The sequence below is a fragment of the Scomber scombrus genome, chromosome 17, assembly GCF_963691925.1.
Source record: "Scomber scombrus chromosome 17, fScoSco1.1, whole genome shotgun sequence".
NCBI lineage: Eukaryota > Metazoa > Chordata > Actinopteri > Scombriformes > Scombridae > Scomber > Scomber scombrus.
In genome coordinates, this window is record NC_084986.1 from 939,807 (window position 1) to 952,783 (window position 12,977).

The window sequence follows — 12,977 nt, forward strand, 5'->3', positions numbered from 1 at the left end:
TCCCTTCAGGGTACGCCTTTTGCGTGATGGTTTCATACAAATAACTCAGAGCTTTATTCAAGTTGGCCTGTCGGGGGATGTAAACAGCGGTGATAACTGCAGCAGAAAATTCCCTCGGTAGATAAAAGGGTCCGTTAAAGTCTCTATATCTGGCGAGCAGTGATTGTTATTGACGCGGCTCTGCGAACACCAGTCAGTGTGTGCATACATGCAGAGTCCACCTCCCCTCTTCTTGCCAGAGTTGCTGTCCCGGTCCTGTCGGTGGAGCGTGCGGCTAACTAGCTGCATGCTAGCGTCCGGTATCGATGGATGCAGCCAGGTCTCAGTTACAATAATCACACAGCAGTCCCGCACAGGCTTATTGGAGGTGATGAGGAGTTCCATTTAATCCACTTTGCGCACGATGGATCTAGCGTTGAGGAGGAACAGGCTGGGAGGCGGAGGTTTTTGCGGCTGTCTCCGTAGCCGTACTAGTAGGCCCGATCGACATCCCCATTTTTCTTTCTGTCCCTCCTCCGCCTGCCACGTTTAGCCGAGCCACCAACACTCCAGGGAGCCCCAGCCGGTCGTGTAATGTCCCGCGGGATATTGTGAGCCTGCTGTAACTCCTTTGTTACTATAGCGCTTGACTATAATCCAATGCGAATCAGTTCTTGTCGGCTAAACGTATGCTTTATAGAGCATATTTTTAATTACAGAATAAACTCCAGTGTGTCACTCTGTTATATTTAGTTGTCTGAGTCATCATCTAGTTAAAAAAAATCTGTTAATTATCCGTCTGATCAACAAAAGAAACAAACAACTTTCTTCATTTCACGAGCAAGGACCACACCACCAATGACATACGTTTGACACATTTACTAACAAGATTTGAATGAATTGTTTGTGCTCTTGATGCGGTGTGGGGAGGGCGTATGAAGGATACGCTGCAGCGAGCCGGCCAGCGAGGACCCCCAAAAACCTCCACCAAGACTGAGCGGATCTTAAGAATGGTGCGACGATAATACATGGAGAAAGTGCTAGTATAGCCGGGATATACGAAATAGGACAACATGTAGGTTACGTTAAACGTGTGAAAGGGGCTGGTCTCAGCTGGCCATTTGGCGGAGAACGATCATCCACCATAGAATCCCCAAAATTGGCTTGCATGGTTCTGTGTGATGAAGTTGCAGGAGTGGCGCTTGGGGGCAATGACATCCCGGTGTCACTGCCCGGGAGAAATCCTGGTGGTGATCCTGGTATCTCGATGAAGAGGCAGCGGGGGCACTGGTATCCCAGTGGTGGATGTCGTGGCTGAAGTAGAGTGCTGGCAGCCCTCAGTGCCAGGACCCTTTACGAGCCGGATGTCCCTGATAAAAGCTGCCTGCTGTTGAACTAGGCTAGGAGCCAAGGTTGGATTGAGTAAACAGCGGGGTCGCTGACATTAAACATCCTGGCCGAATTGAAGTGGTGGGATGGAGTGAAAAAACGGCAGGGGTTGCTGGCATCCCGGTGCCTGATGTCCCTGACCAAGAAAATGCTACGGTTGTAGTGGGAAACGGCAGGGGGTGCTTATGACGCAGATGATATAGAAGCAATTTCAGGTTAGTTATATTTGTGATAAGGTGCTTTTAACGTGGATGATACGGAGTGATGTCGGTTAGTATTTGTGGACGTTGGGCTACGGGGCTCTGTGACATAATGCGAGCCGATCTGGGCAGTGATTGGCTTTGGCGAAAACCCGGAAGCACGGTAGACCCGGTGGCTGTTGTTGCCGCTGGACTGTTGAGGCAGCTGAGGAGGGGAGAGCTGCTGCTCCAGCGGCTATGCCAGTTGCTTTCCTTGTTTTTTGCCCTCGCTCGTGGAGGAGAGGAAGCCAAAGATCTACCGGGAGTGTTACATCATGTGTTGAGGCCAACATCCGCAAACAGCAGAGAAGCCATTCTGAGGTCCCCAAACTGGACACTCTCCTCCCCCGGACTGCGCCTTCAGATCCTGTCCATGAAAATCAGGAACTGGATCAAAGACAAGGGGCATCCCTGGCGGATGCCACACACCCACTGAGACCAGGTCTGACTTAGTGCCGAGGATGCGGACACAGCTCTCGTACACAGACCGAATGGCTCACAGCAGCGACCCCGGTACCCCAACACCTCCCACAAAGTCCCCCGAGGGACAAGGTCGTGAGCCTCCAAGTCCACAAAGCACATGTAGACTGGATGAGTGAACTCCCATGCCCCCTCCAGTAACCCTGCAGGGTGAAGAGCTGGTCCACTGTTACACGGCCAGGACGGAATCCGCATTGTTCCTCCTGAATCAGAGGTTCGACAATTGGCCGGAGCCTCTTTTCCAGCACCCTGGCATAAGCTTTTCCCGGGTACTGTGATCCCCCGATAGTTGGAACACACCCCCCGTTCCCCCTTTTCAAAAATGGGGACCACCATCCCGGTCTGCCAGTCCAAGAGCACTGTCCCCGACCTCCATGCGACATTGAAGAGTGCCGCCCTGACAGGCACAGACAACCCTCATGCCGCAACTCTAAGCAGCCGCCTCCACAACTGATGTCTTTAGCATGGTCCATTCGGACTCCATGTTTTCTCCCTCCCCAGGAAGGCAGGAGAAGTCCCTCCGGAGGTGGGAGTTGAAGACCTCACGTACGGGAGCCTCCGTCAGATGTTCCCAGTTCACCCTCACTACTCGATCATTTGACAGCTCACTTCCTCTCTTCACCTTCATAGCAGTCTGTACCAGGTGCTGCAAGTTAGATTTAGACTGTGTGGAGGGATTGCCAAACCACACCATAATCTTATACCTGATGACATTCTCCATCACTGCCTGATATTTATTAACCTCTGTGAAGTACAATGATGGGTCTGAGTTCTGGTGAAGCAGGCTGAGAATGGCAGTGTCGTCAGACAATTTAAAAAACAGGTTGCCCGGGAGACTATTGGTGCAGTCGTTTGTGTAAAGGGTGAACAGGACCGGTGAGCTTGCACAGCCCTGAGGTGCACCTGTACTAATGCATTTGGATTCCGAAAGTGAGTCATTAATCCTGACATTTTGGGTTCTACCTGTTAAAAAAGAATAAAACCACTTAATAATAAAACTTATTAAAACTTTTTAATAACATTCATCTGGATCATTTTCTGTAAGAGCAGATGAGGCTGTAATGTATTGAAAGCGGAACTAAAATCAATGAACAAAAGGCGTGCACAGGCCTTGGGATCCTCCAGATGCTTAAGAGTCAGGTGGGTGATGCTATTAATTGCATCGTCTGTGCTCCTCCCCTGACTATAAGCAAACTGGAGTGGATCTATTTCAGAATTGACTTCAGATTTCAACACGGATACCATGTATTTTTCAAAGCATTTCATGACAACAGAAGTTAAAGCCATCAGTCTATAATGATTGTTTTCTGTAGGACAGGGTTTCTTTGGAATGGGAATAATGGTAGATTTTTTCCAGAGGGCAGGAACCAGATGAGAATCTGCAGACCTCTGAAACACAGGGCACCACACTGGGGTTAGCTCTGCTGGTCTTTAGGAGAAAAGCAGAGATGTCATCAGGGCCTGCAGATTTCTTTTTGCATACATGGCTGACTGGATTTTGAGGGGATCAACCACTAACCTTGAACAGGGGTCAGCAGTTGTAGTTGACTGTAGTACATTATTGCATTCCAAATAGAAGTCCCGTTTATCAAACCTGAGAAAGAAATCATTAAGTTAATTTGCTTTACTCAGCTCATCACAGCTGAGTGCTGGAGCTGTCCATGCTCTTCTGAAGTTCTGATTCCTCTTTCTGGTTTTGTCTGTTGTTTTCCACTGTTGAGCTGCCATTCGTCGTTGACCTTAAAAGTCAGAATGTTGTCAAAGTAGATTTGATTGGATTTTATATTTGTACATTAATTTGAATATATGCATATATAGGCATGAAAGGGTTAATCAGAATGTATGAGTACCTGTAGCCTCAGGCAGCTCCGATCACCTCTGCTGTGTCATTCTGTGGCAAATGTCCTCACAGCACTCCTGAAAAGTCAAGACAGTTGTTTTAAATGAGATAACCAATGGTGTGTCATCATGCATTAATGGAGTCAATATCAATTGATAATGGAATTTCTGAAAAATGTTTATATAGTCTATGACACACAGACTAAATTGTAATATAGTGGACCCAATGCATGGAAAGGTTAGGCTTTACATACTGTTATGCCCAGCTCGTTTAAGAGCACAACAAAGCAGGGAGGACCACACGGCAAGAGCTCAAATGAAAGTAATTTATTAAAGTTAACAAAATTGAATCAAACAATAGTTGTAACATCAAAAATAACATGAACCAAGGCTACTTCATAACACAACCAAACCAAACATAAGGAGCCTGAAAGGCACCAGCCTTCCAGGAGGGCCAGAGAGTGAGAGAGCGACATCTTGGCACTCCAGGATTTAAAAAGGCTCCCAACAGGTGATCTCAATCACTTGATGAGGAGGGAGGGACCAGACCATCTAGGGGAAGAGAGAAACACAGGAGTAACAGGCAAGGCAGACCATCCCCTCTACCATGGAGGCCCAGGGCCGTCACACCCCCCCCCCATAAAACGAAGACCCGTACTGAAAAAGGTCTTCGGTACATCAAACAGGAGCTCGAGACAATGCGTCAGCCATCACATTATCCCGACCTTTCACATGACATACCTCCAATGTATATGGCTGGAGAAACAGTAACCAGCGCATAAGCCTCTGGTTACCATTCTGCATAGTAGACAGAAAAGTCAAAGGGTTATGATCTGTATAAACTGTCACCGCCAATGATGGACCCACATAAACTTAAACATTTTTTAGTGCCCAAATCAATGCCATTGTCTCCTTTTCAATAACTGAATAATTCAACTGGTGACGATTAAACTTACGTGAAAAGAAGCAAACTGGATGTTCAATTCCCCCCACCCCTTCCTGCGGGAGAACAGCCCCAGCACCAATGTTGCTTGCATCCACCTGTACCTTAAAAGGTCTGTCAAACACTGGAGCTGTAAGGACAGGAGCAGAACAAATCAGTTTCTTCACACCCGTGAAAGCCACTTGACAGTATGGAGACCAGATAAAGGGAGTATTTTTCCTCAAGAGGTTCGTCATTGGAGCCACCACAGTGGAGAAATTGCAGCAAAAACTGCGATAATACCCTACCAGCCCTAGGAACCGCATCAGTTCCTTTTTGGATGTTGGTGCAGGATATTTAGCGATCGCCTCCACCTTAGCCTGCACAGGACGAACTACCCCCTGGCCTACCACCTTACCCAGATATGTCACTGTTGCTTTTGCAAATTCACACTTTGTCAAGTTCACCGTCAAATTTGCTTCAACCAACTTGTCAAACACTGCCTGCAAACGTTGAACATGGGGCCTCCCAGGTGTCACTGAACACCACCACATCATCCAAATATGCTGCACACCCAGACAAACCAGCCAAAACCCTGTTCATAAGGCGCTGTAATGTTGCTGGGGCATTTCTCAGCCCAAAAATCATTACAGAATATGAGAACAACCCCCAGGGTGTGATGAACGATGACATTTCCTTAGCCCTAGCTGTCAATGGCACCTGCCAATACCCCTTCAAAAGGTCCAGCTTAGTCACAAATTTTGCACCCCCCACCTGATCGATGCAGTCCTCCATACGAGGCATTGGATAGACATCAGGTTTGGTGACAGCATTTACCTTTCTGAAATCTGTGCAAAAGCTATCAGACCCATCTGCCTTATCTGCCAACAGGCATGGAGAAGCCCAGCTGGAGCATGCTGGCTCAGCTATTCCATGTTGTAACATGTACTCTACCTCCTTCTCCATCCGCTGACGCTTCCCTACAGGCATCCTGTAAGGACGTTGGCTAACAGGCCGAGCATCCCCTACTTCTATGTCATGCTCAATCAGGTTGGTAACTGAGGGAGTATCTGAGAAGAGAGACAAGTGAGAATGCGACAACTGCACCACATCTAATTGCTGAGTATCCGACAAATAACTCAACTGACTGTCCAAACAGTTCAAATACGCAGAATTGTTGAGTCTCCCTGTAAGAATAGGCTCTGATGGAACATCAAAATCCTCTGCAGGCACCACCCCAAATGTGGCTACTGGCCTCACAGACCCCAATTCGTGACTGCTGACAGAAGGCAAGACCCCCTTTTCCTTAGAGACGGAGTGAGACAAATGATAAGATTTCAATAAATTCACATGACACCACTGCACTTTCTTCCTTCTGTCTGGTGTATATACCAAATAGTCCCTGTCTGACACACGGCTTTTCACTGTGAAAGGCCCACTAAACCTTGCCTGGAATGGGGAACCTACCACAGGCAACAAAGCCAAAACTTGATCACCTGGCTCAAAAAGACGGGTTTCAGTTTTCTTATCATACGTTTCCTTCATTTTTTCCTGTGCAGTGCCAAGATTTTTATGAGCAGTAGCACAGGCAACATGCAGTCGACGGCGAAAACCGTTTACATAGTCCAAAACATTCCCTGGTGGCTCAGCAGTTTTCAGCTCATCCACCAAGACAGCTAATGGACCCCGAACAGTATGTCCAAACACAAGTTCATTTGGACTAAACCCAGTGCTCTCCTGTGACACCTCCCGTATAGCCAGCAACAACCACGGCAGGCCCTCCTCCCAATCCTGTGCCAATTCAGTACAGTAAGAACGCAACATGGACTTCAATGTCTGATGAAAACGTTCAAGGGCTCCCTGAGACTCCGGGTGGTATGCACTGGATACCTGATGCTTAACCCTCAGCTGTTGGGTCAGCTGGGCAAAAGTGCGAGACATGAAATTACTCCCCTGGTCAGTCTGCACCACTTTAGGAATACCAAAAGTTGAAACAAAGGATGTCAATGCTTTCAGTACTGGCTTGGTTTTAATTGAGCGCAAGGGGGAAACAGCTGGATAGCAAGTACTTTTACGCATCACCGTCAGTAAATATTTACTCCCCGCCTTACTTTTTGGAAGTGGACCTACACAGTCCAACAGCAGATACTCAAAGGGCTTTTCAACCACTGGAATTGGGTACAATGGAGCTGGCCTAATGTGTTGGTTGGACTTCCCAGTCAACTGGCAGGTATTGCAAGTTTTACAGTACATCGCTACATCCCTTTTCAGACGAGGCCAAAAGAAATGGCGAAGCACTCTATCATATGTTTTTCTCATCGAACTTCGGGAGAATACGCAAGCTCTCAGCAATATCCAAACCACTACGCACCCCTGCAGACTCACTTCTTCCTCCAGTCCACAACGATTCCTGTGCTTTACCGTCTCTTATCAGCGCTAGCTTCAATTGCTCAACCTGCAATCTCTCCCTTTCCAAGGCTACTTCAGCTCTGATCTTCTCATGTTCCAATTCAAACTGTAGTCTCTCTTTCTCCCTGTTTGCCTTTTCTCTCTCCAACTGCATATACTGGTCAAAAGACAAAGTCCCACCAAAAAGCTCAGAAACTGATGGAGCCACTGGAACCTGAACCACCTCCAAAAGCTTGGCAGACACCGCTAACCCTTCCACGATGTCCCTTAGCTCTACCTTCCGTGGCACCTGATCAGTTTTTGACCATCCCAACAATGTAGCCAAATCAAGTAGATCTGCCTTTCTAAACTGAGCTAATGTACTGCGAGCTGGTCTTTCCAAAAACTCAGAGACCAACGGATTACTATAGTCAGTGTCCATCATTAACCCTATCAAAAATACATCCAACCGAGTTAAATACCTGGACCTATTCAAAAAGCAACCACAAGGCAGCCTGAGTCACACAGCACACAACCGCAGGGATGATGAGTGATAGGAGCGCCTACAAACCGTCTGTATTGGGGAAGGCAGATTGCCCCCAGCCAATACTTAGGGGTGCTCCCGAGCCAAATGCTGCCAGCCGCACGGACAACACACAACAATAACAAACAGCCCTGAAAACAACAAACCAACAGCTTCTCCTTGTGAGATAACTGCTGCTAAAGCCTACCTGGGGGACACAAGAAAATGCTCCTGCCAGACAGAAAAATAGCCCAGCTACTCAGCTACAACCATCCCACAGCTACGTACTGCATAACCCAAACTTACCAATCTCTTGGCCACACCAATCACATACAGTTTAACACCATGAAAAACTAAAGCAGTCTCAAACTCTACCTGTTCCATCTAAACAAAAGAACTACTCCGGTGGGCCTCCCAACCAAAGCCAAATGCTCAAACTTATCAGAAACTATAACATTTCCCAGGTTCTAACTAGACGAGGCCCCACTTATTATTCCCAGCTCGTTTAAGAGCACAACAAAGCAGGGAGGACCACACGGCAAGAGCTCAAATGAAAGTAATTTATTAAAGTTAACAAAATTGAATCAAACAATAGTTGTAACATCAAAAATAACATGAACCAAGGCTACTTCATAACACAACCAAACAAACAAAACCAAACATAAGGAGCCTGAAAGGCACCAGCCTTCCAGGAGGGCCAGAGAGTGAGAGAGCGACATCTTGGCACTCCAGGATTTAAAAAGGCTCCCAACAGGTGATCTCAATCACTTGATGAGGAGGGAGGGACCAGACCATCTAGGGGAAGAGAGAAACACAGGAGTAACAGGCAAGGCAGACCATCCCCTCTACCATGGAGGCCCAGGGCCGTCACAATACATAATCACATTGTGAAGTATGATCTAGTTGCTAATGAAAACATTCTTATTTTAAAAACAAAAATCAATAATCAGTAATAATTTCTATATCTTGGTAAGGATAGGTAATGATAGATGAAAATGTGAATACTCATTACTTCAGAAAAATTTAATATTTTATGCAAGTATTGAAAAAATATATTTCCCCTTATTTTAACCGGTGTTACACCAAAATCTGCGACCGTCAGAAATGGTGACCTGTGTTGCTGGTTCTCTGCTGAAGAAGTTTATAAACCTAAACTTCACCTCAACCTCAGTGGAGACCTCACGACCCACCCTAATCTAATAAACAGTTGGAAAAGAAATGTGTTGATTGTCGATATATATACTTTATAGATATTGTGATTGTTTACTTTGCAGCTTGGCGGTTTAGTGGTAACCAACATGAATGTAGCCTCTCGTAAAAAATGAAGATCAACAATAATTGTACTTTCAGCATTATTCAACTACCAAAAAAAAGTTTTCAGGTGTCACCATCTCAGATTTATCTGCACGAAGGCATTTTGGTGTAAAACAGGCAACTGGTAGTAAGGCGCTACTACCGCCAGCGTGCTACTAACATGATCCCGGACCTTCATTCATAAATTAAAGTTTTTGTTAGGCGAGTTATTATTTAACTCTGGAGGATGTTAACCCTGAGACAAAGAGGAACATAATGCTTGAATTCATGTCACGGAAGGATGATTACATGGTTGGAAGGCTGTATGGGTGAGCAGCTAACAAACTGTAGCATTAGCTACTGTGTGGATACTGTTTTGTGGTTTCTTACCTGACTTCTCTGGAGTTTCGCCACCTTGCTTTAATGTCATGGCGGCATCGCAAGTATTTTCCAACAGTGATTTGCTCTTGTTAGGCATGTTGAAAATGTCCGTGACCGTGAAAAATGTAATCTTTTCCTCCTCTCGTTCACGCCCCTACATACAGCGTCTCTACACATTTACGTCACAGGCTGAAAAAATAGTCCCAGGTGGCTGTATCCCCAGAGTCCAAAATAAAAAGTAGAACTGCAGACTATTCATTTAACACTGAAATAGAAATTGAAGTTGACATGAAATGAAATGCCATATGCAATGGCTGACTCCCTGAACCATGGAGGGGCTGAATGTGGAATGGTTGAAAGGTGGATGGACAGACAGACGGACAAACATCCCGCTCTCCAATTATATTAGTAGGATGGATATTATATGTTGTTATGGATCAAATTAACATAAGGAAGAGATTGTCTGTCACATTTTAAACATATTTATATTTTACATAATGTGTCATCATTTCCATGTGAGCGTCTGGTTTGATATGAGTTTACTTAGTTTATTGAGTTACATCATATCAATTATTCCTGAAACATTCAACCTAATAAAACAAATCAGTATTTAAAAAACACCCTGGTCATATTCAGAGTTATTAAATAATTAATTCATAATCAGAATATCAATAAATAGCCTTCAGATACAAATAATGAATAAATAATATTCTGCCAGTAGTAATGTTTCATGTCTCTGAGCAGCACCCAGTAGATACACAGCAGGAATGTTTGTTAAATAGATATAATATAATATAATATAATATAATATAATATAATATAATATAATATATAAACTGTTTATTATAAAGAAGTTCACTTGTATCATGAACTTTATTTAGAAGTTTCTAACTTGTGGTTGTTTAAATATTGATCAGAGATTAATATTTAATATAGTGATTTATCATGTGGGAGGACATATTTGTTCACCACATCTTCTTCTTCAGGTCTTTTCCTCTCAGACTGAAAGAATCCAGCAGACAGTTGAGACAGATGAGTTTCAGCCTGTTTCTGTGTCACTCTGACAAACTGAGGAACACTGCTTCATGTTGAACAGCAGTTAGGACTCATGTTGGATAGAAAATCATTGTGACTGTGTTTCTTCCTCCAGGGTGGACCATGGTGGAGAGCACAGGTTAAAACCTGGTCTGGAGAAGTGTAAGTGTGGATTGAATTTGATTCATGACAACTAAACAGCACACAGTCAGTTTCTCTTTAAATACAAAGTTGGTCTTTGTGGTATTTATTCATTAAAACATTACTGACAAAATGTGTCATCATGAAACTTTATAGAAATGAACAACAGATAAGAAGTTAAACAGAGAATAAATCCATCAGGTGTGTCAGATGATAAACTGCTGCTGTGTTGTTTCTTCTTCTCTTCATCAGATTTCTGTGAACTCACACTGGACACAAACACAGTACACAGAAAACTCAAACTGTCTGTCAACAACAGGAAGGTGACATATGTGAAAAAGGATCAGTCATATCCTGATCATCCAGACAGATTTGACTGCTGGCCTCAGCTGCTGTGTAGTAATGGTCTGACTGGTCGCTGTTACTGGGAGGTCAAGTGGAGAGGAATAGTTCTTATATCAGTGACTTACAGAGGAATCAACAGGAAAGGAGACAGTGCTGACTGTGTGTTTGGAGGGAACGATCAGTCCTGGTGTCTGTGGTGCTCTGATGAAAATGGTTACTCTGTCTGTCACAATAACAGACAAATATCCATCTCCTCCTCCTCCTCCTCTGTCTCTAACAGAGTAGCAGTGTATGTGGACTGTCCTGCTGGCACTCTGTCCTTCTACAGAGTCTCCTCTGACACACTGATCCACCTCCACACCTTCTACACCACATTCACTGAACCTCTGTATGCTGGGTTTGTGGTCGTACCTAGTTCCTCGATGTCTCTGTGTCGTCTGTCTGAGGTGAACACTCCCAGGTAAAATTTAAGGGTTAATTTTTTACAGTAAATTTAGATTTAGTTTTAGTTCTTCATTTATCAGACACATTTTTATTTTCATGTTATTTCCTCCATTAACTGTTATTATGGATGGATATTATATGTTGTTATGGATCAAATTAACATAAGGAAGAGTTTGTCTGTCACATTTTAAACATATTTATATTTTACATAATGTGTCATCATTTCCATGTGAGCGTCTGGTTTGATATGAGTTTACTTAGTTTATTGAGTTACATCATATCAATTATACCTGAAACATTCAACCTAATAAAACAAATCAGTATTTTAAAAACACCCTGGTCATATTCAGAGTTATTAAATAATTAATTCACAATCAGAATATCAATAAATATCCTTCAGATACAAATAATGAATAAATAACATTCTGCCAGTAGTAATGTTTCAGATGTTTCTTAGCAGCACACAGTAGATACACAGCAGGAATGTTTGTTAAATAGATATAATATAATATAATATAATATAATATAATATAATATAATATAATATAATATAATATAATATAATATATAAACTGTTTATTATAAAGAAGTTCACTTGTATCATGAACTTTATTTAGAAGTTTCTAACTTGTGGTTGTTTCTTCTTATTGTGTCTTTCAACTATTATTATTATTATATATTCAAACCAAATGAATGAACACATGGAATAATTACAGTCAAATGTTTTGCTGTCTTAGAGCTGCATTTATTCTCTGATCACTTCAAAAATGCTCCTTTTGTCTCCTTTTGATATTGAAGTGATGACTGGCTCTATCCTCAGGACAACATGCAGAGATCAATATTTAATATAGTGATTTATCATGTGGGAGGACATATTTGTTCATCACATCTTCTTCTTCAGGTCTTTTCCTCTCAGACTGAAAGAATCCAGCAGACAGTTGAGACAGATGAGTTTCAGCCTGTTTCTGTGTCACTCTGACAAACTGAGGAACACTGCTTCATGTTGAACAGCAGTTAGGACTCATGTTGGATAGAAAATCATTGTGACTGTGTTTCTTCCTCCAGGGTGGACCATGGTGGAGAGCACAGGTTAAAACCTGGTCTGGAGAAGGGTAAGTGCAGTCAAGATTCACTATTTTTTCTTTTTTGTTCGACTTCCTTTTCCTCATTTCACTTCCTGCATTCTCCTTTCCTTCTCACTGATTGATTGGTTGATTATCTTGTTAAATACACCTGTACACTTGAGCCTTATTTAAAGACATCCCTCCTTTTCACTCACTCTTTCACCTTCACACAGGTGGCAGATCTGATATTGAGACTACTGCCATAATCCAGGTTATTGAAATAAACCTTTTGAGAGTAAAGTCAAGTTTCGTGGTCTTGTTTCCATGCATCCTGACTGATGCCCATCATGATAGTATAGGTCCTTTTGAACCTCCTATTTTACAGTAGAAGTGGATTGAATTTGATTCATGACAACTAAACAGCACACAGTTGATAGAGATTTTAATTATGCAGCTCATACATCAATGGAGAGAGTAGACAGGATGTCTTGCATTGAAAAGGTTTATTTACTTGA

General features: G+C 43.4%; 1 protein-coding gene across 1 annotated transcript in view; it reads left to right on the forward strand.

Annotated features, from left to right (window-relative positions):
* Window positions 1-12,977, forward strand: part of LOC133997987 (NLR family CARD domain-containing protein 3-like) — a gene marked incomplete at its 5' end in the record, with an annotated part of 240,351 nt that overhangs the window by 130,774 nt on the left and 96,600 nt on the right. The window contains 2 exons of the mRNA XM_062437726.1: window positions 10,862-11,414; window positions 12,464-12,510. Coding sequence (XP_062293710.1) covers window positions 10,862-11,414; window positions 12,464-12,510 — 600 coding nt within the window. The remainder of the gene's footprint in view (window positions 1-10,861; window positions 11,415-12,463; window positions 12,511-12,977) is intronic.